Source organism: Alligator mississippiensis, chromosome 3 (assembly GCF_030867095.1).
Source record: "Alligator mississippiensis isolate rAllMis1 chromosome 3, rAllMis1, whole genome shotgun sequence".
Classification (NCBI taxonomy): domain Eukaryota; kingdom Metazoa; phylum Chordata; order Crocodylia; family Alligatoridae; genus Alligator; species Alligator mississippiensis.
This window is the reverse complement of record NC_081826.1, coordinates 135,746,778-135,772,807: the sequence shown is the minus strand read 5'-3', so window position 1 is coordinate 135,772,807 and position 26,030 is coordinate 135,746,778. Positions and strand designations below refer to the sequence as shown.

Here is a 26,030-nt window from a genome sequence, read left to right as displayed (position 1 = left end):
ATCAGACCAAATGTGAGTGAAGTGCTCAAGCCCATTAACATAAGTTTTTCCTGCTGCTTTTATGTTGCAGTCATCATGGAATTATTTTAAATGAAATCGCAAGATCCTCTCCCTCCAGATACTGATTTTCAGCTTTAATGCTAATGTCTTTACACTTTTCTGTTCCAACTTTCCATTTATTTCTTCACTTAAGTGAGCTGATTTATCACTAAATTAAATAGATAAGAGGATGGAGTTAGATACTTCCTATAATCACCACAGAGAAAGTGGGTCTCCAGGTGTGATTTAACTGAAAAGGTAGTGAGACTTTGCAGACATCCTCAGTAAAGCTTTCCTGAATAAAGGGGACATTATGGACAAAGACACAAATTCCCAAGCCTGGAAATGGGTTACAGAGACTATGACAGAAAATTCAGAGTTAACATAAACCTCCAGTATGATTACTTACATAAAACACAATAGTACCAAGTACCAGATTGTAATATATCTTAATTTTCACAGGCACAAATGCACTGTGACACAAATATACCTGGAGAATACCTAATCATCCTCTAATGCAGTATTTGGTCATACAGAATTGTTCTTTTCAAATAATTCATCCTTTCCTCTTCCGTTTATTAGTTGAAATTTAGTTAAGGCAAGTCACGCTGAAGGAGACATAGTCTGGTGGCTTGGGCACCAACCTGAGATTTAGCTGACTAGGGTTCAGTCTCCTTCATGACCTTGCTCAAGGGATACAAGAGCCAGATTTTTAAAGATATTTATGCAGATGAGGATGCAAATAGGCACCCCCTGTGGAATTTTCAGAAATATCCTGGCAGGTCTCAGCTGCCTTAAGTGCAATTTTATTCCAGTTTCTTCAAGTCCATGAAAATCTATTAATACACACCATCACCTTACCTTTAAGACTGAGTCATAAAAGAGCAGCAAGGAGGAGGGGTCCCCTCCAACCTCTTACATTAACTGTTTTTCAAGCAGAGAAGAGAATCACACTGAGGTGCCTAAATCCAGTTATGCACCTAATACATGGTATAGAATCGGGCCCCAAATTCCCCAGGATACAGACTGAGGGGAATTAGAGTGCTTCTGAAAATCCCAGAAGTTGGGGTGAGGAGGTGGGGGAGATAAATTTAACATGTTAACCAATATATGTTAAAATCCTAGGGTGCCTATACATGTGCTCCTGGGTGGGCAGGGAGAGAGGTTCATTGTGTCTCTTGGGGGTGTCTCTTAGGGGCCACTTTAATTAAAACACACACAGCATCTTGTATGTTTAGCATCCCACATTTCAAAATAGCGGCAGGGGCATTATAACTAAAGCTTGTTTGAGGAGTTTTCATTAAAGCACCTCCACCACCATTTTGAAACATAGGATGCTTTATAGAGGATGCTTTCTAATTGGAACGCTCAGCAGACTCAATTAATTGAGTCTTCTAATCAGAATGTTTTGGAGCACATGTAAAAGTGCCTCTAGCTTACACAAGGAAAGTTTCAGTCTTAATGTGCATTTGTAAGTCAAGATAAACCCAAGATTCCCCCATATTAGAGAATGAAAAACCACCACTATTCCTAGGGTACTCATGGCCGGTGAAAAAAATTCTTCCCAGTCTAGTTCCCAACAAACAGATAACATATCATATCATTAGTATAGAAATGGTATAAAAATAAGATGATGTAACATCACGTAAGGAAAAAGCAGAAATTAGCAGGGCAGTCTGTCAATCATTTTAGATGCCCATATACTAACGCAAGAAGTGTCAGCATGTAGAATGGGAAGGCTTAGTACACACAATTACAATCTAATTGAGATAACTGAAATTAGGCAGGACAACTCACACAACAGGAATATTGATGTGAATGGGTATAGCTTGCTCAGGAAGGGCATTGAAGGATGACCAAATTAGGGCCTTGATTAATGAGACAGTGGATGCATCAACATGTACAATTAATGCACAGAAAGTAAGCTTTCCATGTCAGCATGTCTACATCTGCACCAATCTGGAGCAAATTTGCTCCTGACAGGAGCAGTTCAGTGCAGAGATACTTCTGCTCTGCTCTCCTGTCATATAGCAGCCCGGGGGGTGGGGCTCTAGGCTCCCCTGGGTGCCAGCCCCAGCCTAGCAGGGGACACCAGAATCAGGCCTGGACTGCTGGAGGGTGGGGGGCAGCTGTTTCCCAACCCGTGCCCTGAAGCTGGGAAAGTGTCCCCTCCCCCTCAGCTGTTTTCCAGCCCCCTGTTCTGACCAGTCAATGGGGCAGCTGGCAGCAAGCCCCCAGCTGGGCAGGAGAGCTCCCCACCAACCCCTAGGTGAGCAGGAAAGCAAGAGCTAACCAGTCCTAGAGCTGCTCAGTAGGGCTGTACAAGGCTTTGGACAGAGCTTCGGATCCGGAGAAGCTTTGGATGCTTCGGCGTCCAAAGCAGCACGTCCGGATCAAAGTGCTGGCTTCTTTAGGCTTTCTGAAGTGGTTCAGAGCTTCCGAAGCACTTCGGAATAAGCTTCGGAGCCGCTTCAGAGATCCAGCCATAGGGTATAATGGGGAAACAATGAAATATCTATAACTTTGTTGTTTTGTGTCTGATTTGGATGCAATTTGCAGGAATTGTAGCCTCTGCTGGGAGCATAAATTCTGCCAGGTTTCAAGAAGATCAATGCAGGGATTCAAGGGGAACTGCACCCCAAATTCTTGAAAGAAAAACTGATGTCACATGTACGTGTTACATCATGGAGGGGGGGGGGTGAAAACTGCAGGGGTGGTAGCCCTTACTAGGGCCACAAATCCTGCCAAGTTTCAAGAATACAGGGCTTGGGGGGAACTGCACCCCAAATTCTTGAAAGCAAAACTCATGTCACGTCTATGTGTTACAATACAGGGAGGTAAAAACAGGGTGGTGGCTCCTGATGAGGCCAAGTTTCAAGAAGATCGGTGCAGGGGTTTGGGGGGGAACTGTACTGCAAGCTGTGGACAAGCAATACTCATGACATTGGTGACAGTATGTGTGAAGGTGCAGCAGGGTGAAAGCTACAGGGATGGTGGCCCCTGCTGTGGCCACGAAGCCTGCCAGCTGTCGTGGAGATAGGTGCAGCTGGTGGATGAAGATACAGCGGACACAGATCATCATACACCAGGACCCCTGGCTGAAGTATGCATCAAGTCGATCTGGACGCAGTTGGGCGCAATGGTGTTCCTGCACACTGCTGACAGGCAAAACTTGTGACATGGGTGTTTGTGCAATTGTGTCTGTCTTGGGGTGTGGGAGACAGTACGGCAGGCCTGACTGCTAAGCTACTGTGTTACCAGTTACCAATCAATCATGATTCAATCAGGGTCCAGCTCAATACACAGGACCTAGCTAATGTAACCAGTTAATTACCATCAATTAATACCTACAAAACCAGAGACTAAAGAGAGGAAAGAATCAATACAGACAATCAACTGCCCCAAGACAAGAGACAGTCAGTTGCAGAAGCACCCATGTCTCGAGTTTTGCTTGTCTGCAGCTTGAGGTCCAGTTTCCCCCAAATCCCTGCACTGATCTTGAAACTTCGCAGGCCTTGTGGCCTCACCAGGGGCTACTACCCCTGGAGTTTCCACCCTCCTGTAGTGTAACACACAGACATGACATAAGTTTTGCTTTCAAGAACTTGGGGTACAGTTTCCCCCAAACCCCTGCACCAATCTTCTTGAAATTTGGCAGACTTCATGCTCTCAGCTGAGGCTACCATCCCTGAATGTTCCATCCAAATCAGACAAAAAAACAACAAAGTTATAGATATTTCATTGATTCCCCATTATACCCTATGGCCAGATCTCCAAGGCAGCTCTGATGCTTTGGAGCTGCTTCAGCCGGTCGAAGCAGAAACCCAGTCTGGAGCTCTGGATTGGATCCCTGGCATCAGAAGTGGCTGGATCCGAAGCTGGATTGGATCGCTTCCAACTCGCACAGGCCTACTGCTCGGCTCCCCACTCCTGTGAGGGGCTGGGAGCCCTACAGTGCCAGGACAACAAGGGGAAGAGAGGGACCCTGGGGGGAGCCAGGAGCTCAGCAGTGCCAGGACCGGGCTCCAGATGGTGTGGCTGACTAGGAGCAATATGCTCCCGGTCAGTATCTACACAAGCCCTATTTACAGGTACTGTGCAGTAATGTCTCTTGTGTAGATAAACCCAGTGTGTGTTAAATCTCTGCAATATTAAAGTTAGAATGTGTTCCAAGCCATCTCATGCTAGTGTCTGCTATGATCTCTAACATACACACAGCTTCCTGATTGTGAGTCCCAGCTGAGGTTGAAGGCACCCAGCTTTCAACTTAATCCTGGAGGAACTGGACAAGTAAAAGATCCAGGATCCTTCCTCCTGACATGCATGGCTTTCTTTGTCCCACCTGGAGACACGATACAGCAGAGGGATCCCTGGCTGATGTCATACACAGCTGGGTGAGGACTACAAATTGTTCATATTATCTCTGTGGAGCAGTCTGACAACAGCTGAACATGTTTACTTAATATGATATGGAGATATGACTTACAACTTTTTGTGCAACTGCTACAATGTGAGCGCACTTAGCACATGTTTTACTGGTAGAACACGTGGTCATTCGTATTTTTAATACATGCTAAGTGTAACATGTGACACAGCCCTTATTCTGCATTCTAAACATACTTAGAATTTGATCTAAAACGAAGTGGGAGATTAACCTTTTGAAAGGCTCTGGGATAAGGCAGGGCTATCCAATTGATGGCCCATGAAAGCTTAACATGTGCCCCTCACCCCTCCTAGCTCCTAACCAGCCACTGTTCCCTCTATAGGTCCAGCTGCTGGTGTAGCTAGGGTGGTAGGTGCTGCCTGTGCACACAATGCAGACATGGAATGAGGTGAGATGCAGTCCAGGGACTCAAGGCTGCAGTAGCATAGCCCTCAGCTGCTTACAAGTTAGACAGCCCTGGGTTAACATAAAGGGGAACACCATGAGGGCAATACCACACATTGAAATAAAGAACTGGCTGAGGTTGTTTTTTTGGTTTTTTTTTTAATTACTAACAGAACTATTCAGACAATTCACAGGACTTGGTGGATATGAGAGACTTCAGTTTCAGTAATATCTGATGGGACAGCAACAGCTGCATACAGATAGATCAGCAACTTCTTGGATTGTTAGGAGACAAGTTTTTGGTACAACCCAACCAGCGCTGGGCAAAATCCATCTCAGTCTGCTGCTCATGAATGGGAAGAATTGGTTGAGAATCTGAAGATGGACAGCAACTTGGATGACAGTAAATATAAAATAACAAAGTTCTTATCCTAAGGCAAGGAAAAAAGGAGAATATCGGAATATAAACATTGGACTTCAGACAAGCAACTTTCACAAACTTGGAGAACTGGCAGCGGAAACCCCTAGAAGGCACATCTTAGGGAAAAATGGGGAGGAGATTTGGTTGTTTCTTGGAGACAGAATATTAAATGCACAAGAGCAGGCTATCCTAATGGCTATCCTAATGTGAAGGAGGTGTAGCAAGACAGACGCCCGGTTGGCTAAATAACGGGCTCTTCAATTACTTGGAAATTAAAAAGAACCTTACAGAGAGTGGATATTTGTATTTAACCTTAGTGACACATTTAAGAGAATAATACAGAAACAAAAGAGCCTTTTTTTAACATCAATCTTCACAAAAAGGGCAACTATCAGCTGAAAACAGTTAACAAGGGCAGAGCCTAAAGAAGGGAAAGAACAAATTGAAGATAATTTTGATAAGCTAGATGCTTTCAAATCAAAAGGTCTGGATAATCCTAGGGCAGTCAAGGATGACATTATTCTACAGAGGGTGCATCCACACATGCACTTTACTACACAGTAGACTAATTTTCTACACTGTAAAGAATCAAAGTCTACACGTGCAATGCTATTAGACCTCAGCAAACTAGTTTTCGCTGTCATAAGATAGCACCATCAGGGACACATGTAAACACTGACCCAGGCATACATTGCACCCAGTCAGCACAGGCAACAGGGAGTCAGACTCCTGTCTGCTGCCCAGACACAGGCTCCACACCCTGGGGCACTCTCATGTCCCAGCCAGCCCCTCTGCCACCTGACACCACCTCCGAGATCCTAGGACTGAACTCACAGCCCCAGGCCAGCCTGGCGCTGCTCCACACTGGCTCAAACTGCTGCAGTCCTGGGCACAGCATCTCCTCGTGCGCCCTGGACTGCAGCAGTTTGAGCATCTACATGTGCCATTAAGGTGCCATGATAATCTCCAGTGCAAACTGCACTGGAGTTTATCACCTCACCTTAATGGCATGTGTAGATGCACCCAAAAATGAACTTATCTTCAAGAATTCCTGAATCCCATGTGAAGTCCCAGAAGACTGGAAAGAGGGAAAAGCTACCTTTCATCTTTTTTTCTTAAGAAAATAAAGGTGTGGGGGAGGGGGCAGGGAAGGGAGAAGGACCCAAGGAATTGCAGAACAGACACTTTAATTTCAATCCCCAAAAAGATACTGGAGCATAATCATAAATCAGTTTGTAAGCCCCTAGAAGAAAACATGTGATAAAGAAAAGTCAGCATGGATTTGTCAAGAGTAATTCATGCCTACTCAACCCAGTTTTCTCCAATGAGAAGTAGAAAGGCCCTGTGAATAGGAAGGGAGAGGGAGCAGTGATGTGATATACCTCAATTTTAGTAGGTTTTTTACTCTGTCTCCAATGATGTTTTTAAATGTAAGCTAAGGAAATCATCTAGATGACACTACATAAGATACCCTTAAGTTGGTTACGTAACTGAATGGAGAACTATTCTCAAAGAGCACTTATCAACAGCTCAATTTTAAATTGGGAAGGGGTATTATATGATGTTTTCCAAAGGTTTGTCCTGGATCCAAATTGCCCTAGGTTTGGTATCTTCATTTAAGGGAAAGAAGTGAGTCTACGCTTAGTAAATTTGTTGGTGGCACCAGTTAAGATGAGGGGAGGGGAAGATAGCAGGTACTTCTTAGTCTAGAAATAGGAATTAAATTAGAAAAAGGTATAAAATAAATAGCATGAATTCAGTAAGGGGAAGTTCAAAATCCTGTATGTAGAATGCAAAAATGCAAAATAGGAAACAATTGGTTAAACTGTTGCACTGCAGAAAATGACGTAGGATTGATAGCGAATCACAAACTAAATAGGAATCAACAGTACAATACTGGAGGGGGAGGGATGGGGGTGGGGGGTGGGGAGTGTAATCCAAACAGCATTCAAAAAGATTATATTGAGAAGTTGTGGAATCCCATTGTTGGAAAGTTTACATGCATATTGAACAATCATTTGTCTGGGATAGTTTAGAAAGATACGAGTCTGCGTTAAACACAAAAGTTGGACTAGATGACCTCTTAGGGTACCATCTGATGCAGCCACTTTAGGTTTACACATCTTACTTTAAGCTACCTAAACCTAACCCATAAGTGGCATGTTCAGGTGTTTGCCACTCCCAGGAGTGACATGCACAGCCCCCAATTATGGTGATGGGCTGGCAAGTCTGCAGGGTGGGCTGTTAAGTCAAGGCCCAGTCCAAAGGAGATAGTCAGGGGACTAAAAGTAGCCTGGTCAGGGTCAAGGGGGTAGGAACAGAATAGTCCTGGGGCTGGGGCAAGTGGCTGCACTTTCCCAGCCCTGGGGCTGTGTTGTGAATGCATATGGGCATTTGCTAAATCAGCCTTTAAATCGATCTAAACTTAGTTTTTCTCCTAGGTGAACCAGCGTATATCGGGTGCACCACTGTTTGGGCAATTTAAGCCATGGTTAGGCTGATCTAAATGTAACACTTGTATATACCCCTGAAATCCCATCCAGCCCTATTTTCCAATGTTTTTATGACAACTTACATAATTAGTGTGAAAGTTTTTTTAAGCGTGAATGCTTATCGCAGGAACTGACACTAAATTTTTATCTGATCTCAGTATCTGAATCTTTTTTGTAAACTTCACTAACAAAACGTTAATATTTTTCATTGCAATAACTATCCTGTGTTCTTTCAAAACAGCCCTAGCTAACAGTAAGCATGCCTTCCAGGTCTTTACTTACCAAGCCTTTGCATGTTGAAAGTGCTACTGATGAGTTCTTGTGTGATCGTAAGAAACCTTGATAAAAACAAAAGTCCTGTGGTGGGTAAGATTGTATTGATTTAGTTCCACTTTTCCCCAGTGTCTGTATTATAAATCCAGGTGCCATTAGGTTTTTAGAAGTCTTAAGATCCATGTGGAAGTCATGACCAAATCCATGGAGTCGTAGATGAAGAGAGTCAATTTCTGTATTTGTAGTTGACCTCTTCCTTCTTTCGTGATGTGTGATTTCATGTGTTATGTAATCCCCATTCTGATTTACTTCATATGCTTTCACAATTTCATATTCTGTAATGAACATATATGCCAGAATTAGCATATTGAAAGAAAAAGCTATCATTAGGACATACAATATTGTTTCAGCTTAAAACAATAGGAACTACTATACATAACAAAATCTTTTAAAAAAAGGTAATATACTGTGTACCCAACCTAATCAACGCAAAACAAATTCAGCACCTAAATATTTTACATATGCCCTTAACTTTTCCCACAACAAGAACAAAATTTAAGGTCAATGCTCTCATATTTCCATTTATTGGCACAGATTCATACTTAGATGCCCTACTGCAGACTGCTATACAGGGGCAGATCCAGAAGGGGTGCAGTGGCATAGCTGCACATTCCTCTTTTGGACTGCACCATGATTTTTTTTTTAATTTCCCCAAGGCAAGTAAGAATCCTTCATCATCCTCTCCATGCTTGAAGGCACTCCACCTCCCCTTCTAATCCTACATAATCACTGCTAAAATAGTTTATCACCATAAAAATTAATCTTCTAGAAATTAACAGGGGTGATCTCACATAATTAATCCAAGACCAAGAGAGCAAAAAACACTGCCACACACTCATGCTTACAATATATATTGTAATCATAACTGAAAGAAGTATAAAAGCATTGAAATTAATAAGTGCTATTAACATATTTACCCAAATCAAACTCTGAATTTAACATCACCCCCCCCCAATAATCAGATTCTAAATATGGAAAATTTATAAATTAGTTATATTTTTCCACGTATAGAATTAAATTATTGGAGGGTCATCCTAAATCCATCCCCCTCACCACTACAGAAGTGCTCAGTTCTGCTAAGTTTAATTGAAAATGTTTAACTTAACTGGAGAACTAATTCAAGTTCAGTTGTATTCCAAAGGCAACAGCAAAGGATTTGTTTCCAGTCAAAATACACTCACTGGTTGGCATTGCCATGAAAGACAGACATGGGGCCCGATCCTATTTCACCTACCAGGCACCTAAGTGGATGTAGGAATCTAAGATGATTCTATTCGAACCTGTTCAAATCTCTAATGATGATCTATTAATGTAGTGGTGCTTAACCTTTAGCCCGTGAAGCCATGTTGTCTGGTCTGTGGGTCTCACCATAAGTCCAAAAATTTGGTGGTGGGGATGTAGTGGCAGCATTAATTGCCATTGCTCTGAGGCCAAATTTCTAGACCCATTGGGAGCCTCATAACCTTCATGTTGGAATGACATGGCCCTGTGTGGTGGACTGCACCAATGCATGGTGGGGCCACCATGTGGGGTCAAACCAGCATGCAGCCAAATCCAGCTCACGGGGTCAGGGCAGCATGCCAGATCACATGTGTAGACGGACACTGTTTTAGATCCAGCCCATGGACAGGACCTGCACCACTCATTTAGCCCACAAGGCCAGAAGGTTAAGCCCCACTACATTAATTCATCTAATTGTAAATGCTATCGCTTCACCCTTAAGACTGGGTGATAAAAAAGAAGCGAAGAGGAAGTGGAGGACAACCACTTTAAAAGTTGTTCAGAGATGCAAGAAGGGTAGAATAGAATCACAAAATCCATTCATGTACCCAATAGGTGGAATAGAATCTGGCTCAGTGTCCAAACTACTAAAATTTCAGATTTTAAAACTGAAGGCATTCATGGATATCATACATACAGGACAACATGGCTAGATTTTTTTTGGAGACCAAAATATTTCTTGGACACATTCTGAACTAAAGCTTCTTTGAAAGTGTAGAAGAAATGAGATGAACATGGCCTTAATGACAAGGACTGCCAATAGCTCAGGGGACAGTTTCAGTATGACAAAACAAAACCTATAGGAAAACTTGAATGTATTTTTAAGCCAGTGGCTCCCAAACTGTGATCCATGGACTGTCAGTAGAATGGGAAACCATAGATCAGCAATTTACCCATGGATTGTTCACCAGGTCCCAAACAGTATTTTCAATTTAAAAGTTGAGTATAAAGGGTTGTTGGTGATTTACAAGAAATACTGAGAATTGATCATGGTCCATTTTTCTACTGTCAGGAACAAAGAAAAAATGTATTTTTTTAGTACTTCCCAGTGATGCAAGTGTTCTGCACTTTATCTGTTTTGGTGTAATAGGGTTGCTGAACAAACTAGACATGAGTTTCCAGCTGTCAACTCTATTTCAAGTGTGAAAAAAGTGTTCTTAAAGGCACCACTGAGGGCACATCCAGACAAGCACAGTCATGAAGTATGTGGCGCCGTAAGCATGTTTGCAGTGCCACATACCACACAGTCTGGTGTTCTCCGCTCTCCAAGGACGTGCTGCCCAAGCGTGCACTGTGTCGGGCTTTTTTTCCCCCCACTTTTTTTTTTGACCCCTGGATATCCAGGGGTCAAAAAAAATTCAGGAAAAAAAAACTGGTGCAGCATATGCTCAGGCAGCATGCACTGCTAAAAAGCGAAGCTGGGACATCTGGAGCCGCACTGCAGCTGCTGGCCAGGGTCTGCCCAGCAGGATCTCTGTGGCTGCAACCCCAGTAGGCCCCCAGGACTCCAGGTAAGGCTGCTGGGGCCAGCACTGTGCTGGCCCCAGCCTCCCCTACTGCCCCCCCGGCTAACATGCCATGCGTCAAAGTGTGTGTGGCACAGACATTCCCTGGGGACAAGTAGCTGCAGCGCAAGGTGCACTGCTGCTAGTTGTCCCTGGGGAACCAAACATCTACGCACATCTGGATGTGTCCTGAACATGCAGCACTACATAAAAGATTTGCCACCACAGGCCATGCTGACTTGGGGAACTTGGCTAAATATAGCCTTACTTTATGCCTGGTATTTTGAGGCTCTAAAAATAACATTACCTGCAGTTTTGCTGCCAGCAAGGCAGCCTCCATTTGTGCTGCTTTACAGTCAGGAAGGCTCTTGCAATGATTGAAGCATACTTTTCTGCTCTTTCAAAAGTGATCAAGAAACTTGAGGTGTTTTTCACCCTCTTTAATTTGGTCAAGGGGAAATTGAACTTAGAGGCCCCACAACTCAACTCTGCTCCGCATGACAGGGGCCAACACATGAAAGACAAGCCATAAAGACTTTTGAAGAGGAATGCTGAATATAAAACACTGTGAAGAGTTACTTGGACAGCACTAGTCTGGAACTACAGAAGAAGCAATAGCTATGCTAGCTCCTGTCTTCAAGTTTGACCTACCAACTTCTATGGATCCTAAGAGATCTCTCTCAGGGCCCAAACTTATCCTGATTAAGAATGCCACAAATTAGCCCTGGAAACTTGGAGAAAATACTAATCACATATTGTGAATCATGTTATTATGCATGCAAGTAAAAGGACATAATATGGGCATATCCTAAAATGTGCATAAATGTGTTCTGGACAAAATGTTTACTCGTTACTGGCTGATTATGATTTTTATATTTAAATGTTTGGGGATATTTTTCAATTTCATGCAAGTTTTGGAGATAATATAATGACATTTAAAGTCCATATTTCTGTTGCTTTAAGTTAATATTTCACCATTTTTAGAGCATAAATGCACACACATTTTAAGGGGAGGTGAGGGGCGTGCATATAAATCCTATGTTCAGAGACAAAGCAAACTGTGTTGGTTGGAATCTCTGCCATTCAAACACTTCCTCTTTTCCTCCCAGTCAATTCCATGTCCTCAGCACTCCCCCAACTTATGCAAGTATTCACAGCTGTCAGAAGTTGAGCATGCTTTTCCTAGCCTCCAAAAGTAAGAAATGAGCATCTTCCATTTCTCCTTCCTGCTCATATTCTATACATTTGGAGAATAACTTATATGCCTTTAATGGCTTGTAAGAATGTTTTTACATTTAATAAGGGAGAAAGTGTATATTAAAGAAAAGCTTCTTAATTATTAAACTAATTAAAGTTAACTATGTAACCACAGTTTAAGGGCACAGTAAATGTATGTGTAATTATTAACTGGCATTTAACAAACTTGGAAAGTTAAGAATGCAATGCATTATCAACTCCATAGCTTGAATCTATTTGTTTTGAAAACTTTCTCTGTTTTCAAACTCTGGTAAAGATTTTGACATTTAAATTTTAATTTAAATAAAGCACTATTTTATACAGTATGCAACAGAACAGGAAGACTGCTACTTTTTTTTTTTTTTTTGCTTTTTGAAGACCTTAAGGCAGGGGTTTCCAACATGCAGCCTGCAAGCCAGATCTGGCCCATATGATCCAACTCACAGATCTCTGAGCCAGCCCCAAGCACTGCATGGGGCTGGACTAGCCATGTGCTCTGCACCTGGCACAGTCAGTCAGATCAAGGAGCGTGCAGCATGTAGCACCCCACTGAACCCACGCTACATGCTGGCTCTGGTCCAGCAGGGTGCCACATGCAGCATGAACCTTTTGCTCGCCCCCTGTGCTGCATGCAGGGCATGCAGCCAGTCCAGCTCTATAGACCATGTGCAGCACATACCAGCCCTAGAGCCCACTGTGCATGCAACACATGGGGCTGGCAGGAAACACACATTGCAGGCTGGACCCAGCACTATACATGGCACAGGGGGGCAGGGCACGAGCTGTATGTGCTGCCCAGGACTGACTCCCAATGCAGTGTCTGCAGTGCTGTGTCCATGCTGGGCACTGCATGCAGTGTACACCCCATGCTGGCCCTGCATGCCATGTGCACAGTGAAGCCTGGGACCAGAGCATGCTGCATACAAGTGGACCTGGCACCATGGGCACTGCACAGGGGTCTGTCCCAATCCAGGCTGCAGACTAGCCCAGCAACCTTTATCTAAACCATGGTGCCAGGTAAGTTTGACACCCCTGGCTTAAGGGAAATAAATATTTTTAAATAGTGGTTAAGGACATGCCAGCCTCTGTCATTTACAGTTTAACTTGTCCCTGCTATAAATTCTTAAACTATTATATAATGAGAAAATAGACAACGCTTTCAGTTACTTGGTTACTTCGATCTATAAACCTGCTTTCTCCAGTGCAGCTATCCACTACTGATAATACTCACTTTCGTCATCAATTTCTCACTCAGAACCAAGAGACAGTGAGAGTTGGCTGACTTGGTTGCTTTCATGTTGCCTTCTCCTCACCGCCTCATGCATTTTTGCAGATTGTTGGCCTTGTAATGTTATCAGTTTGACAGCAGTAGTGAGGTGATGATAGAAGTGAAACCACATTACTAGAAACAGTTATTTGGATTTTTAATGGTCTTTATAAAATGCAAAACATGACTCAACTGTTTCAGACCAAATATAAAACAGCTCAGGCCACATTCTCAAATCGGTCAGATTTGGAACATACTTGTTTGGAGTGCTCTCTTCAGTGGTGTTTTATTTCCTGCTTCCTTTTTCCTCCAATACATAAATATTTCTGAAGAATTAATCTCTGTAGCTATCTACCCAAACTTTACTGCACAGTCATATTAAGCCATCATGACACATTAAAGGAGAATGGAAACTATGATGCACTCAAAGTGACAGAAACAAAAGTCAAAGTAAAATCATTCTTTGTTAGTCTAACTGTTCAACTTTTTCATTTAAATAAGGTTTGACTTGATTATGAATAAGATATGAAGAGAGACCTCTTTTAGAATGGGCAAGAGGTGTGGTGCTGCTCATTATTCTTGCTTTCTACTGTTTCTCAGAGTAGAAGAGGGTCTATTGTTACTTGCAGTTGTTGACAACAAGAAACTTTCCTTGAGTCATGAAAAATGGGCTCAGTACCTTGGAATACCAATGCGTAGTTATTTATCAAAAAAAAGCATGAATTCATATAAAGCAAGCTAGGTTCTTTAGGTAAATCTGATATCGTTTTTTAAACCAACTAAAAAAAAAAATCTTCCTTGCAAGTTTTCAGGTACAAACACCCTTCTTCAGGCAGAAGGAGTGTCTACAGTTATTTTGTGCTCTCCTTAATGGGATGGAAGCCTGTATACAAGAATCCAGGTCAGTGAAAATGTAAATGCCTGGCAGTGAGGATCAGAGGGGTTGAGAGATGATGTGTTCACTACAAATACATACGTTCCAAAAACTATCACTGTAGCATTAGCTGATGGGATTTGTTTTATTGGTCAGCATTAAATACATTATTACTGCATGTCACCATATGGGCACCTTGAAGACCTACAAGGATCCACCTGCATGGATCCCAATGTAAGGCCGGAGCCAAAGGCAACCAAACATACCGGATACCTATGGATATTGTGCATCCATTTTCTGAGCAGCTATGATCCCCATATAGATTACTCCTACTAAGAACACAAATAGGCTGCCCACAAGGAAGGTACCAAGGAAGGGGTAGAAAACAAGTCATATATTTGCCATTACTGAATCTGAAGCACATATACCTAAAGGTGAAGGCTAGATCACCTAATTCTTGTACCTCAGACTTGAACACCTAACCATTCTTAAGTGTTCCTGCAGCCAGAGTGACCTCTATGACTACGTATAGACACTCAGAAAGCCTGAGGTTAGTCTGAACTGCATAGATTGAACAGATAAGTAAGTAAACAGACATTCACTTTTGATTCTGGAAATGCAGCCACATGCCTGCAGTGGCCCAGGCCAGAAGTTGGGGGGTACTAGAGCATACCTCCCTGCTTGGCTGGAGCAGACAACTTGGGCCAATGCTAGCCAGCCTACCCTGTGAAGCGGGGGTTTGCACGGGAGGTGCAAAGCATCCTGGGATGCTGGGGGACTGTGGGTTAACTTGAATCTAGAGGGAATCTGGGAAAGAAGTTCAATAAACCCATTTAACCTAAATCAATAAAGTCTGTTATTGCATCCCTCCATCCAGGTTTATCTTAAACTAGTTTTAGCCATTTTGAAAGTGGTTTATGTGTACTGAACTTCTGTTGTGTGACATATTTGAACTGGTTTCCAATCACTTATACAAGTTTGCATCATTTCTGTCCCTAGCCCATGGGCTTGGGGGAAAGTAATAATCAAGACTGCAAAAAAAGACTTCTGCTATGTGTACCACTTTTACTCATGATTTTCTGCTGTGGGCCTATGAGCACAGGTCAGTGTGATTTTGTCAGTGCATTTGTTATTGCCTGACATCAGCTGGAAAATTCCCAGACTTAAAGCTGAGCACATGCTGAAGTGTTTTGCTGGACAGGGTCCTGGGGGAGGACTGTCTAGTTAGCTTTCCCTCAGTTTCTTCTCATGGGCAGACATAAACAATAGCAACCCCCAAATCTAATCACAATTTATCTCCAGTGGAGGAGGGTAGAAAAAGAGAGAGGGTTTATTATTATTTTTAAGTACTTTGGAAGCACTTGCATATGTTAGAGATAAAGCAATAAGCAGATGAATTAGACTGAAACTTTTTGAAGTCACACTAATGCAATCTAATTGAATTTCCAAATATTTCATAGCATCATAAAAAGGAGAAAGTGTCTGTGTATTGAAGCAACATTTCCAACTTTTGCAAAAAATTATCAACAAAATATGAAACGAAATATTTTACTATCCGTTTTGACCCCAACTTTTAAACTTCTTTATGATTTTACAGGCTTGATCCAAAGCCCACTGAAGTTTGTGGGGGGGGTCATTCTATTAGGTGCTGGACCAGACCATAAAGGCAGCAAGTCTAGGGACCTTTATCTTCCAAAGTCAGCGACTTAAGTTAAGTTATCTCAGTAGGGATATAGCCATAATATTTCAGTCTCTTATGATGAGATGGAGTAATGGTTATTGTGCTTTTGAGGGAGACCTAGTTAGCATCTTCCCTTGATAGATCATTACTTACATTATAGCCAAGAAACTCGTGTTCTAAAATTATTACAGAACCTGGATATTTAGTTGACTTACTCGGCAATCCTAAAGCTAACATTTATGAGAGGGGGAAAAGGAAAGCTTGAGGGAAAATGATTAGCTCTTACTTAGTTTGTCCTTTTCTGAACTGCCACTTTGTTGCTAAGATAATGTTATACAACAGAAAAGAAACTGCTAGTATTTCATTGAGTAAGAACCCCTGGAAACACCAGGTGCTGTCCACGTGCTATGGTCTGCAACTAGATCTGCCTCAGTGAATATAGGCACCTGCAAAGAAACCCCAGTGGTCTCCACATACAGAGATGTGCCCAGACAGGTTCAGTTGACTCATCTGTTTATTTCCCTGCCAGAAATAATCTACAGCTTTATCAAGCCATGTACAGTGTCTGTCTCTGTATACTTCATCACTAGACTTTTATCCATAACTGTGATGGTTTTCCTTTCTTTTTCAAGTACTTAACAGGATGGATTACATACTTTTTAAAAATAGCATCACCAAATCAGTACTGCTTCTATTGTGTTTAATGATCTATTTTAAAAACATTATCTTCCCAGCTTGTCAAATACAACAACCATTTGAGCAGAATACAAAAGTTTACATCTGTTTAACAATCAAGCCATTATTAAGAATGCAGATTTCATGCATGACTGGCTAGATACTTTTTGCTTGCTGTGAACTAAATTGAAATGTGTGCATGTATGGGCTTTATAACTTGGATGACAAGCAGTTTGCTCTGGAATCTTTCAAAAATTTTCAATATACTGCAGAGAGCTAGTACTGAGACAGCTCTGCAATACAGATGCATGAGTAAATAGTTTAATAAACATAAGAAAGAGAAACTGCAAACTTTTTCCAAAAGCAGTTAAACTATAGAATAAACCTGGAATTAACACCACTGACTAAACACAGCCAATTCATCTGGCGAGACCAATCTTATTCCCACTAAAGTCAAGGACAGTTTTTCCAATAAATGTTATGAATACAGAGGTAGGAATTAATTTATCTAGGACAGTATTTGCATTAAGCGCCCTCTAGTGTTCTCTCCCCATCTCTGTCAGGCAAGGTTTCCTTTAATAATTTTTTATGACACTATTACACTATGGAACAGTTCCAGGAGAGGGTTAAGCATGTGCATGTTTTATGTGCATAATAAACAGTGTAATTTCCTTTTTTTATATATTGAACAAAGTCTAAATATGTTTTGAACGCCACAACAGTGAACACTACTAACATTCAATTTTGACACCTAAATGTAAGTGCCTATAAGGCAAAAACTGAGATAAAACAGTGAGCTTGCTGCTGATTAATAGCCTATCATCATTTAGCGAGAGCTGGCAGAGAACATCTTGTCATTTAATTGGCGTATATGTAGATGACATTTCCGCAGTATTAAATGATCATGATTATATCTGTTTTTATATTATGAGGCAATAATTCTGGACTGGAAGAGAGCCAGCAGTAAGCTTATCCATTTAGAACGTTGTATTATGATCATGGAAGAAATGGTGACTGATGATCATTGCAGCTGAAGAATACACTCAGGCTTAAGAACTAGACCAAAGACAATTTCAGAAAGATGGAGTACCATCTGGCTTGAGCAAATCCAAGAGAGTCAATTAGCATTTTCCCTGTTTTTAAACTAGATAGGAAGGTGGATAGATAGGTAGATTAGATAGGTAGATAGTTTTAAAAGGGAAAAATGCTAATATCTATCTACATACACACACATGTATCCCTGAATCCGGAACACCACAATACCCAAAGAACTCCATATGTATCAGGAAAAGGCATTGTAGCTTTTAGTTTAACACTTTGCTGTGCTGCAGTTTGCATCTTACGCACCAGAACTCCCTGTATGTTGGACACACACTTCTGAAATTTTGAATGAGGTACCCAATCAATGAATTTCTTAGTTCATAAGTTCCTAATCACATCAAGAACACATGATCTTATACTTCAACAAGCAACCTTGTAATAGTTATAGGAAAAGTTGCACTCTTCTTCCCTCTCCTCATGTTCTACACAACTATCCTGATAGAACTGAACACCTGTGATGATGCTTTCTTAAAAAAAAGTACAAAAAAAAAAAAAAAAGCAGCAGCAAGTCTCAGGGGATGAAAAGCAAGAGCACATTAAAGGAAAGCAGGGGGGATCTGCTATTGGCAGTAGATCACTTGCAGAGAAAAACTTACCGCTTGCAATAACCTTACAATGACAGTCCTGCCTATTTCTCAGAGCTGGCAAAATTTATGAGCTGCTGACTACCAGGATTAGGCTTACAAACCCTAGGTGACTTACCACTGTTTTCCACGAAGCCCGACAGCTCCACGCGGGGGTAGTTTTGGCTTCCAGGAGCTCCAGCTGCTGGGTCCCCGGCATACACAGGTGCACTCTGGAAAGGATTGGCAAAGGGGGCTTGAGGCAAGTGGAAAGAGAAAGGCTTGAAGGAAAGGAAAGGAAAGGAAAGGAAAGGAAAGGAAAGGAAAGGAAAGGAAAGGAAAGGAAAGGAAAGACACCCCCCCCCCCCCAAAAAAAATAAAGGCAAAAGAAGCCCAAGATCCGAAGGGCCCTGGTGCCAGAGCGAAGGCAGAGGGTCCCAGTGGAAGTACCTACCCTGCTCCCCATTTCAACGAGCAGCAGGATCAGGCGGCACAGCAGCGCGGAGCCTGGCTTCATGCTGCCGCAGTCCCGCATGGCCGAGGCGCCCCCGGCCGGTGCCGAGCGCCGGGCCGTGCTGGCTGCGGGGGTCGGCGGGGCGCTGCCGGCCCCGGGGAGCGGCGGAGGCGAGCGGGGGCTGCCGGCACTGCGAGAGGAGCCGCGGCGGAGGCTCCTGCCGCCCGAGGAGGAGGAGGAGACAGGGCTTGGGGGGAGCCTCCGCGGGGTCAGCGGCTGGAGGCAGCTGCACTTGCTGGAGGGGGAAGAGCTGCGGGGCTGGCCAGGTGCATCCCCCTCCTTGCACCTTCTCGGCCCGCCCCCCGCTCGCCCTGCCCAGGGGCAGCACCTGCCGCCCGCGCTGCCCCTGAGGGGCGCCTCCGCCCCAGCCCCCGCCCGCTCCCAGCGCTGGGGCGGCAAGACCCGCAGGTTATCCTGGGACGCTGCTCCTGCTGATTTGGGGATGGGTTGACCCACCTCCTCCTCCTCCTCTCTGCCCCCAACCTGCGGGGGGGTGTCACCTTGGCTGTGGGCTGACCTCCATCCATGAGGCAGAAATTGCTTCCCCAGTCTCAGTTCCTTATTGCCAGAAGTGGTGGCCTTAGGGCTGTTAGGGCCCTGGGCAAGAGAGTCCCCTTAAGGCTATGTACCAGGTAAATATCCAAGCCACCACAGGTGTATCGTGGATCTTTTTAATATTCTTGGGGGGGAATTAGATAAATAGTCAAGCATTAAAATGCAAATAGAGCCACTTCCTTGCAAAAACGTCACCCCCCCAAAAAAAAATTGGAGCCCCCTAAAGTGTGGGGCCCCAAGCGGTCACCCGGTTTGCCCTCCCCTAAGGCGAGTTCCTTATTTCAGTTCCTTATCCCCAGTTCCTTGTTCCTGGTTCACCTGAAGAGCTTTTTGCCCCATGATCCCAGCCTAATCCTAGCCTCTGGTTTGAGGCCGTGTACCTGGTCCACGATATTGTTTTGTTTTCCATTTTAATTCATAAATACCCATTTCTGATTACCTCTGTAGCACATCTCATTGGGAAACAACCTTTCACTGTGTAAAGATTCGCTTTGGAAAAGGAACCAGGATCCCAAACTAAAGAACTGGGAACCAGGAATAAGGAACTGGGAATAAGCAGGGTTTGAATTACACTTTGACTCTTGCAAAAAACAAAAATTGGGCTGCCCATCAGGATGCTCTAACAAAATCTGAAACCCCCCAGATTATGATTTTCAAGTCTTATGGGGGGGGGGTCTTGCCTCTTACAGAGGGGCTCAGCCCCCTTCCCCACCCCCAAGCTCCCCTGTAATCCAAACCCTGGGAATAAGGAACTAACTTCAGCCTTGTCCTCCATCCCTCATGTTAAAACCAAGGAGAGGATGTTATAATGAAGCCCCCCCCCCCCGCCTGCTTCACTGAGAGACTGCATAGGATTGGTTTTTAAGTGCCGTCCTCATTTGTGCCTCTAGGGGGACTCAGATCCACTGCCTCTACTGCCAGTAGTAATCCTTTGAATGGGAAGCCTAGTCTCACCCCTTGAACCCAGCAACAGAGCTGTGAAGGGATCGCCACATAACTAACGCTGGCTCATACCTGCCATCTTGGTCTAGGCAGATGATTCTTAGGTCTTGCTCTAGGCAGGTGATTCTCAGCCAGAATGCCATGGTACCCTGGGGTGCCTTGAGATCCTTTTAAGAGTGCCCCAGGAGGCCACACAATGTTAGCACTGCTAATTGTGCAAGCATGATTCCTGAGATATACCGAGAGAGTACAAATAGGAATCTGGAGTATTCAAAACATCCTGCCCTGTTGTGGTCTTTCCAAGTTCTTTGCAACAGGAAAATGGCTCTAGTATTGTTTTTTGTAGTCAAGAACTGAGTGAAAACCAAGAGCTGACATTTTCTGAGGGGTGCCTTGAGTCTAAGGAGGGGACCCTCGAGTCTAAAAAGGTTGAGAACCACTTGCTGACATCAGTACTGAACAATGATTTTTGTTCTTCAGCTGCCTTGTATGATTTTCTGCATCAAAGGCCTCTGATAATAGTGTAACGATCACAACATTTTTGGTTTTTTGTAAAAAAGTTTATATGGTTTGCAGTTAAATGTCTACATAGTTGTAATACCTTTCACTAATAATGCACCACTTGATTTTTAGGAAGATACACAGTATTGTGTTTCATAGATTCATAGATTCATAGATGTTAGGGTCGGAAGGGACCTCAATAGATCATCAAGTCCGACCCCCTGCATAAGCAGGAAAGAGTGCTGGGTCTAGATGACCCCAGCTAGATACTCGTCTAACCTCCTCTTGAAGACCCCCAGGGTAGGGGAGAGCACCACCTCCCTTGGGAGCCCGTTCCAGACCTTGGCCACTCGAACTGTGAAGAAGTTCTTCCTTATGTCCAGTCTAAGTGTTGGTGCAGTTAGACGTGTGGAAATAAGATTTTGGATGTTGACACATTTCAAAAAAAGAAATGAAGGCTGAAAGTTGTTATTTGTCCAACACTCCTTTAAATATGCTAGTTTCAGAAATTATGTCAATCTTATGTCAGTGGTTTCTGGCAGTGTCTTCCCAGTGAGTCTCAAAAGCCTACTCAAAGTACTGTGCTAATAGAACAACTTGTTTGTAGAAGTATGTGCAATTTCTGAAATGAGAGAAGAAATGGAGGAAGGGTGATGTCAGGATTAAGAAACAAGCGCACACCAAAATAAAAAGATAAAACAAAAAGTAAATCAACAGACAGGAAATTTTCAAGGAGGAATAACTAAGGTGGTAAATCTATGTAAACTCATCTGTGCTGCTTTTAAACCTATGAAACCTTGGCATGCTGACACCTGCTGGCAAAAACTAAAAAAAATAGATTCAAAGTATTAGAATACAATTACAGGTAAAACATGGGAACATCAGCATAAGGGGAATGTTGCAGGTGGTATTTTTAAAATACAGGGATTTAACATTGTTGTTTTGAAAGACTGGGACCATCTGGGGAAACCTGCCTGTGCAATTTAGCAATTCTGTGTGTGGTTATCAACACTGTAGCATGGGGGGAAGCTACAATTTTGAAAAGGGAGGTGCAGATGGTGGGGTGCATCATCATCACATATAAAATATCACACATTTGTCTCCAGTTAAAAATAAACCAGAAGCTTTACTAATATGCTATGGGCCTAGGGTTGTATTATTCAGTTTAAATTTGAAGCAAAAACAAATATAACTTCATTAGAATAAACACACTGCAGGGCTGTGAAATAGGAGCTTCATTAGGAGGAGCAGCTAACAGACAAATTGTAGAACAAAAGGCAGCTTGACTGATGGAACATCAAGACTATTAAAAAGGAGAGAGGGTTGGTAACACTTGGGGAATGAAGAGTTTAGAAGGAATCAAGTAGATTATAATGAGGCATGAAGTAAATTGACTCCCTCAGCACTGCTGCTACCACTGCCAGGCAGTTGATTTTAAACTCTAGGTAGAGGTGGAATCAAAGCGGGGTGCAAGTGCACCAGTGCAGCCCCCCTGGGTCTACCCTTGTTCTGTAGGTCTCTGCACAAAGCCACTGATCCCATTCTGTATTCACAGTCCTTTCCCTTTCCCACTATCTTTTCACCCCTTGGTTGAGCTGACACTGTAAAGGGTGGCAGCACAGACATGACAACAAAAAATCTTTAAATAATGACTGTCCTCTGTTCACATACAAACACCCTGGACAGTAACTATCTCCTACCTAAAAGGAATGGATTGTCCAAAGGAAGGTTGCCTTAGTAGCTTAGTCACCTGGCAAGTGCTGCTGCACATCTTTTAGGTGCCTGTCCCCCAGTGTGAAATGGAAATATGAGTTACAATCTATATGGAGTTACAGGCTGCCTACTCACTTCATAGGGAGAGAGAAGTGTCATGGAAAGGCAGTCGATTACCAACCCTCCCACCACCCAGGCAAAGTGGGGAGATGCCTAGAGCTAACCAAAAGAAAATGTGAAACACAGGTGTTCATCTGAAATTCGACTGCTACTCTAGAGCTCAGGTGCTTGACTCAGGGCTGCAAGCAGGTACTTCCATCCACTCAGGATTCAGTACACAGGAACCCCCTCTGGAAGGTAGGCACCGACATCAATTTTTTGAAACACCAGAGCAGAGTTCACTGATTTCTTTTGTAGTAAGGCACGAGGAGGAAGAGATGGTGGCACCAGCCTTTTATTATAGTAGCCTGATGGTTAGAGACCTGGCCCAGGATGTGGGAGATCTGGCCTACAGGCATTTCTCAAACTTTGAGAAGTTTCAAACCCACATTTCTCAACTCCAAGGAGAATGTTCTAGGCACTGAATTATAGGTTAGGTTGAGTGGGATCACAATCTCCTTCCCCTTGTTGAAGCTAGTCTATTGAGCAGCCAAGAATGCAAGACTCTTAGTATGAAAGAGGGCACAAGAAGGAACCTGATTCTGTATCACAGAGATTGGGTGTTCAGCTGGGGAGGGGGAACATGGCTTCCATTTCATAATCTCAGAAGTATTTCTGAGTTTTGTGTAAAGGTGGTTTTGCATAACAGTGCATAGTCAGTGCTAGGCACAAAGGCTAGAACCCAAGACTCAGTTCTCCTACGCAAGTGCCCGAACTACTAGACTACAGTCATGGTCCCTCTCACACCCACTCTTCCCAACACTATGAATTTAGCAGTCGCTACTGAAGCTGTACCACTGTGCAGCAAGCTGAGTCCTATCCCTTACCTGGACTAGCCAATAGCTTGGTCTTAAAGGCACTGTGCTGAGAGGTGGGAAATATGGTTTTGACCCTTATTACACTGTCAAGGGACTTGATCCCAGGCTTCCCACCTCCTGGATGAGTGCTGTAATCACCAAGTTACCATATAAAAACTAGACATTGGCCCTACAACCACTTCCTCCTCTTTAAGCGTTTTAAAAAAAAGCTATATAACTGAATATTGTGTGGGGGCCTGATCTTGTTGGGGTTTGTTAAGCTTACTCTGAGCATGCCTACTACATCGTATGTCAGAGAGGACCTAGGCTTTGCTCTACTTGATTTCTGGATCCTAATGGCACTTAGATGCAACATAGTCATCTTGCTTTTTAGGCTAGAGCAGTTCTGTGCAGGCTCAGAAGCAGACCTAGAAGGCATTGAGGAAATGTTCAGGTCAAACAGGAAGCCTTTAGTAAGTTAAGGCACCTCTATGGTTAGGTAACTGCTGAAGTGGCAGAGTTGGTTTGTTTGTTGTTGTTTTTTAAACCAGTTTTTGACACAGTGCCCAGAGTCCTGCTGGGCCCAGATTCTGTTTTAAGTTTTGGGGTGGGTGGGGGCCTTCAGATTTAGCCCTCTGTCTTCCTGCATTTCTTTGTTTTAGGTCTCTGAATTTGATAGCAAATCTTTGGTTTAGTCTTTGATACTAAAGGGACACATTTAATACCTAAACTGAGAGTGAACTAACCTTTCAGCCAGAAAATGTGTCTTTTCAGAAATGGGTGAAGGTACATTGGCAGGGCAACATGCTAAAACTCATATGATTGCATGACCTTACTTTTTGCACTTCTCCCAAAGCACAATCTGAAAAACATTTAAACTTGCAATTGACAGCAGAGGACCCGTGAACAAATTTAAATTGTTCAAAACCAGGAACTGAGTTCCAAAGCAGAACTTAATCCAAACCATATGAACTCATCATTTCCACATCGTCATTTTTCTTAGAAAGCAAAAGGTGTCTATTATCACAGTCCTATACCCTGATAAATTGAGAGTTCAATGCCAAAACAAGTAGTTTGGGAATCAACCCCTGGGAAAACAGTTTTGGAAAAAAGCAAGGAATGAAAGTGGGAAACTGGTTGTTCATTAGCCACCAGCTATATAGAACAGCTGTGATCAAGACTGAAATTTCTGCTTCTTAGGGCAAAACCTTGATTTTTAAGACCACTAAGGGAAAACTGCATTGCACAAAATCTAACTACTTTTGTGAGAGAGTAAATCATTACTTTAAAATATCTTAAAAAGCAGAATCAGAGGGAGCTGCTGAGTCAAATAGAAACTGAGAAACCAGCTCACTACTTTGTATGCATGAGAAATGGTATGCTGTAAAAGCAAGTTTGATTTTTGTTTTTATTTACCCATACAAATGAAAAAAAAAGGTTTTGCAAGTATTCCCAACTGTTTTGTGATTAAAATGTAGACCCAAATATCCTATGGTCTGATAAAGTTAGAGTTTGAAGCCAAGATAGAATTTTAAAGACTTGTCCCTTGGGAAGACAATTTTGGAAAAAAGCCACAAACTGGAAATGAGCAGCCTGGGCAACAGGCAAATTAACTCACTGACCATTAAAGAAAGAAATGTAGCTCCTCTTGTAGACAATAAAAACAGCCCTGTGATGAAAAAAAAAGAAACAGATTAATGATATATTTGTTCATTTTTACTTTTATTTAGAAATCTTTTTTACTGATAATAGGCAAGGAATGCAAAGTCTTGGATCAGTTTTTTAAAAGCCTATTTATTATGGGAACTATGCTTCTTTGAGAATTGCCATTATGAATAGCCTGTCTTTGGAAAAATGAGCTCCATAACCGAACAGTAAAAAGCAATGTCTATTGGAGCCACTTACCTTTTTATCCTTGTTCACTTTGTTTAGATGATAAAGAGGGTGCAGAGGGCCCACTACACTGCAGTTCTTTGCACTAGGCGTTATTAGGAGTGTGGAAAATCTGGAGAGTTACATGTGGGTTGGTTATACTTAGATAATATTAAGAGTTTTCTGTACAACTTAAATGCAATGCAAAGCTTGGACTCCTCTGGATGTGACTGAAACAGTGAAACACACTGGTTGACAGTCTGGTTGATGTGAGAAAGAGAGAAAGGAATTTGGTGCATCATGATGGGGCCACCTTGCACAAGAGCTAAGGGCTAGGCAGGATCTCACAAATACTCCAGGCTGCTGCTGCTGAGGATGAACATAATAATTTTTGTCTTTATAATGCAGTGTATAGAAAGGTCCCAGTTGGAATCAGGGGCCCAGAGTGGTCACTGAACTCACAGTGATGATTAAATCAATGTCGATACAAAAAGCTTCAAAGGTCAAGTACATTGTCAGCTGAGTTTTATAACATGACATGAGAAATCACTGCAATAAACTACTCTCTTGAATGATTTTTTTTTAGCATGCTAGGGAATTTCTTCTTGCAACAAAGGAGGCAGATATAATAGCAATATTAAAGCACAAAAAACAAGCTGCTGTGTGGTTCCCAGAGTCCAG

The 26,030-nt window shown here is 42.8% G+C and overlaps 1 protein-coding gene across 4 annotated transcripts in view; it reads right to left on the bottom strand.

The window, feature by feature from the left end:
* ADAMTS16 (ADAM metallopeptidase with thrombospondin type 1 motif 16) overlaps positions 1–19,101 on the bottom strand; it is a 190,088-nt gene extending 170,987 nt beyond the window's left edge. For 2 of the 4 annotated variants that reach the window (XM_019491135.2, XM_019491133.2), the window contains exons 1-3: positions 18,751–19,101; positions 18,436–18,529; positions 8,063–8,388 (exon numbers count right to left, since the gene is read on the bottom strand). In XM_019491135.2, coding sequence (XP_019346680.1) covers positions 8,063–8,388; positions 18,436–18,529; positions 18,751–18,831 — 501 coding nt within the window. In that variant the 5' untranslated portion in view covers positions 18,832–19,101. The remainder of the gene's footprint in view (positions 1–8,062; positions 8,389–18,435; positions 18,530–18,750) is intronic. The other 2 variants (XM_019491134.2, XM_019491132.2) reach the window with 2 other exon arrangements.
* Positions 19,102–26,030: the final 6,929 nt, after the last annotated feature.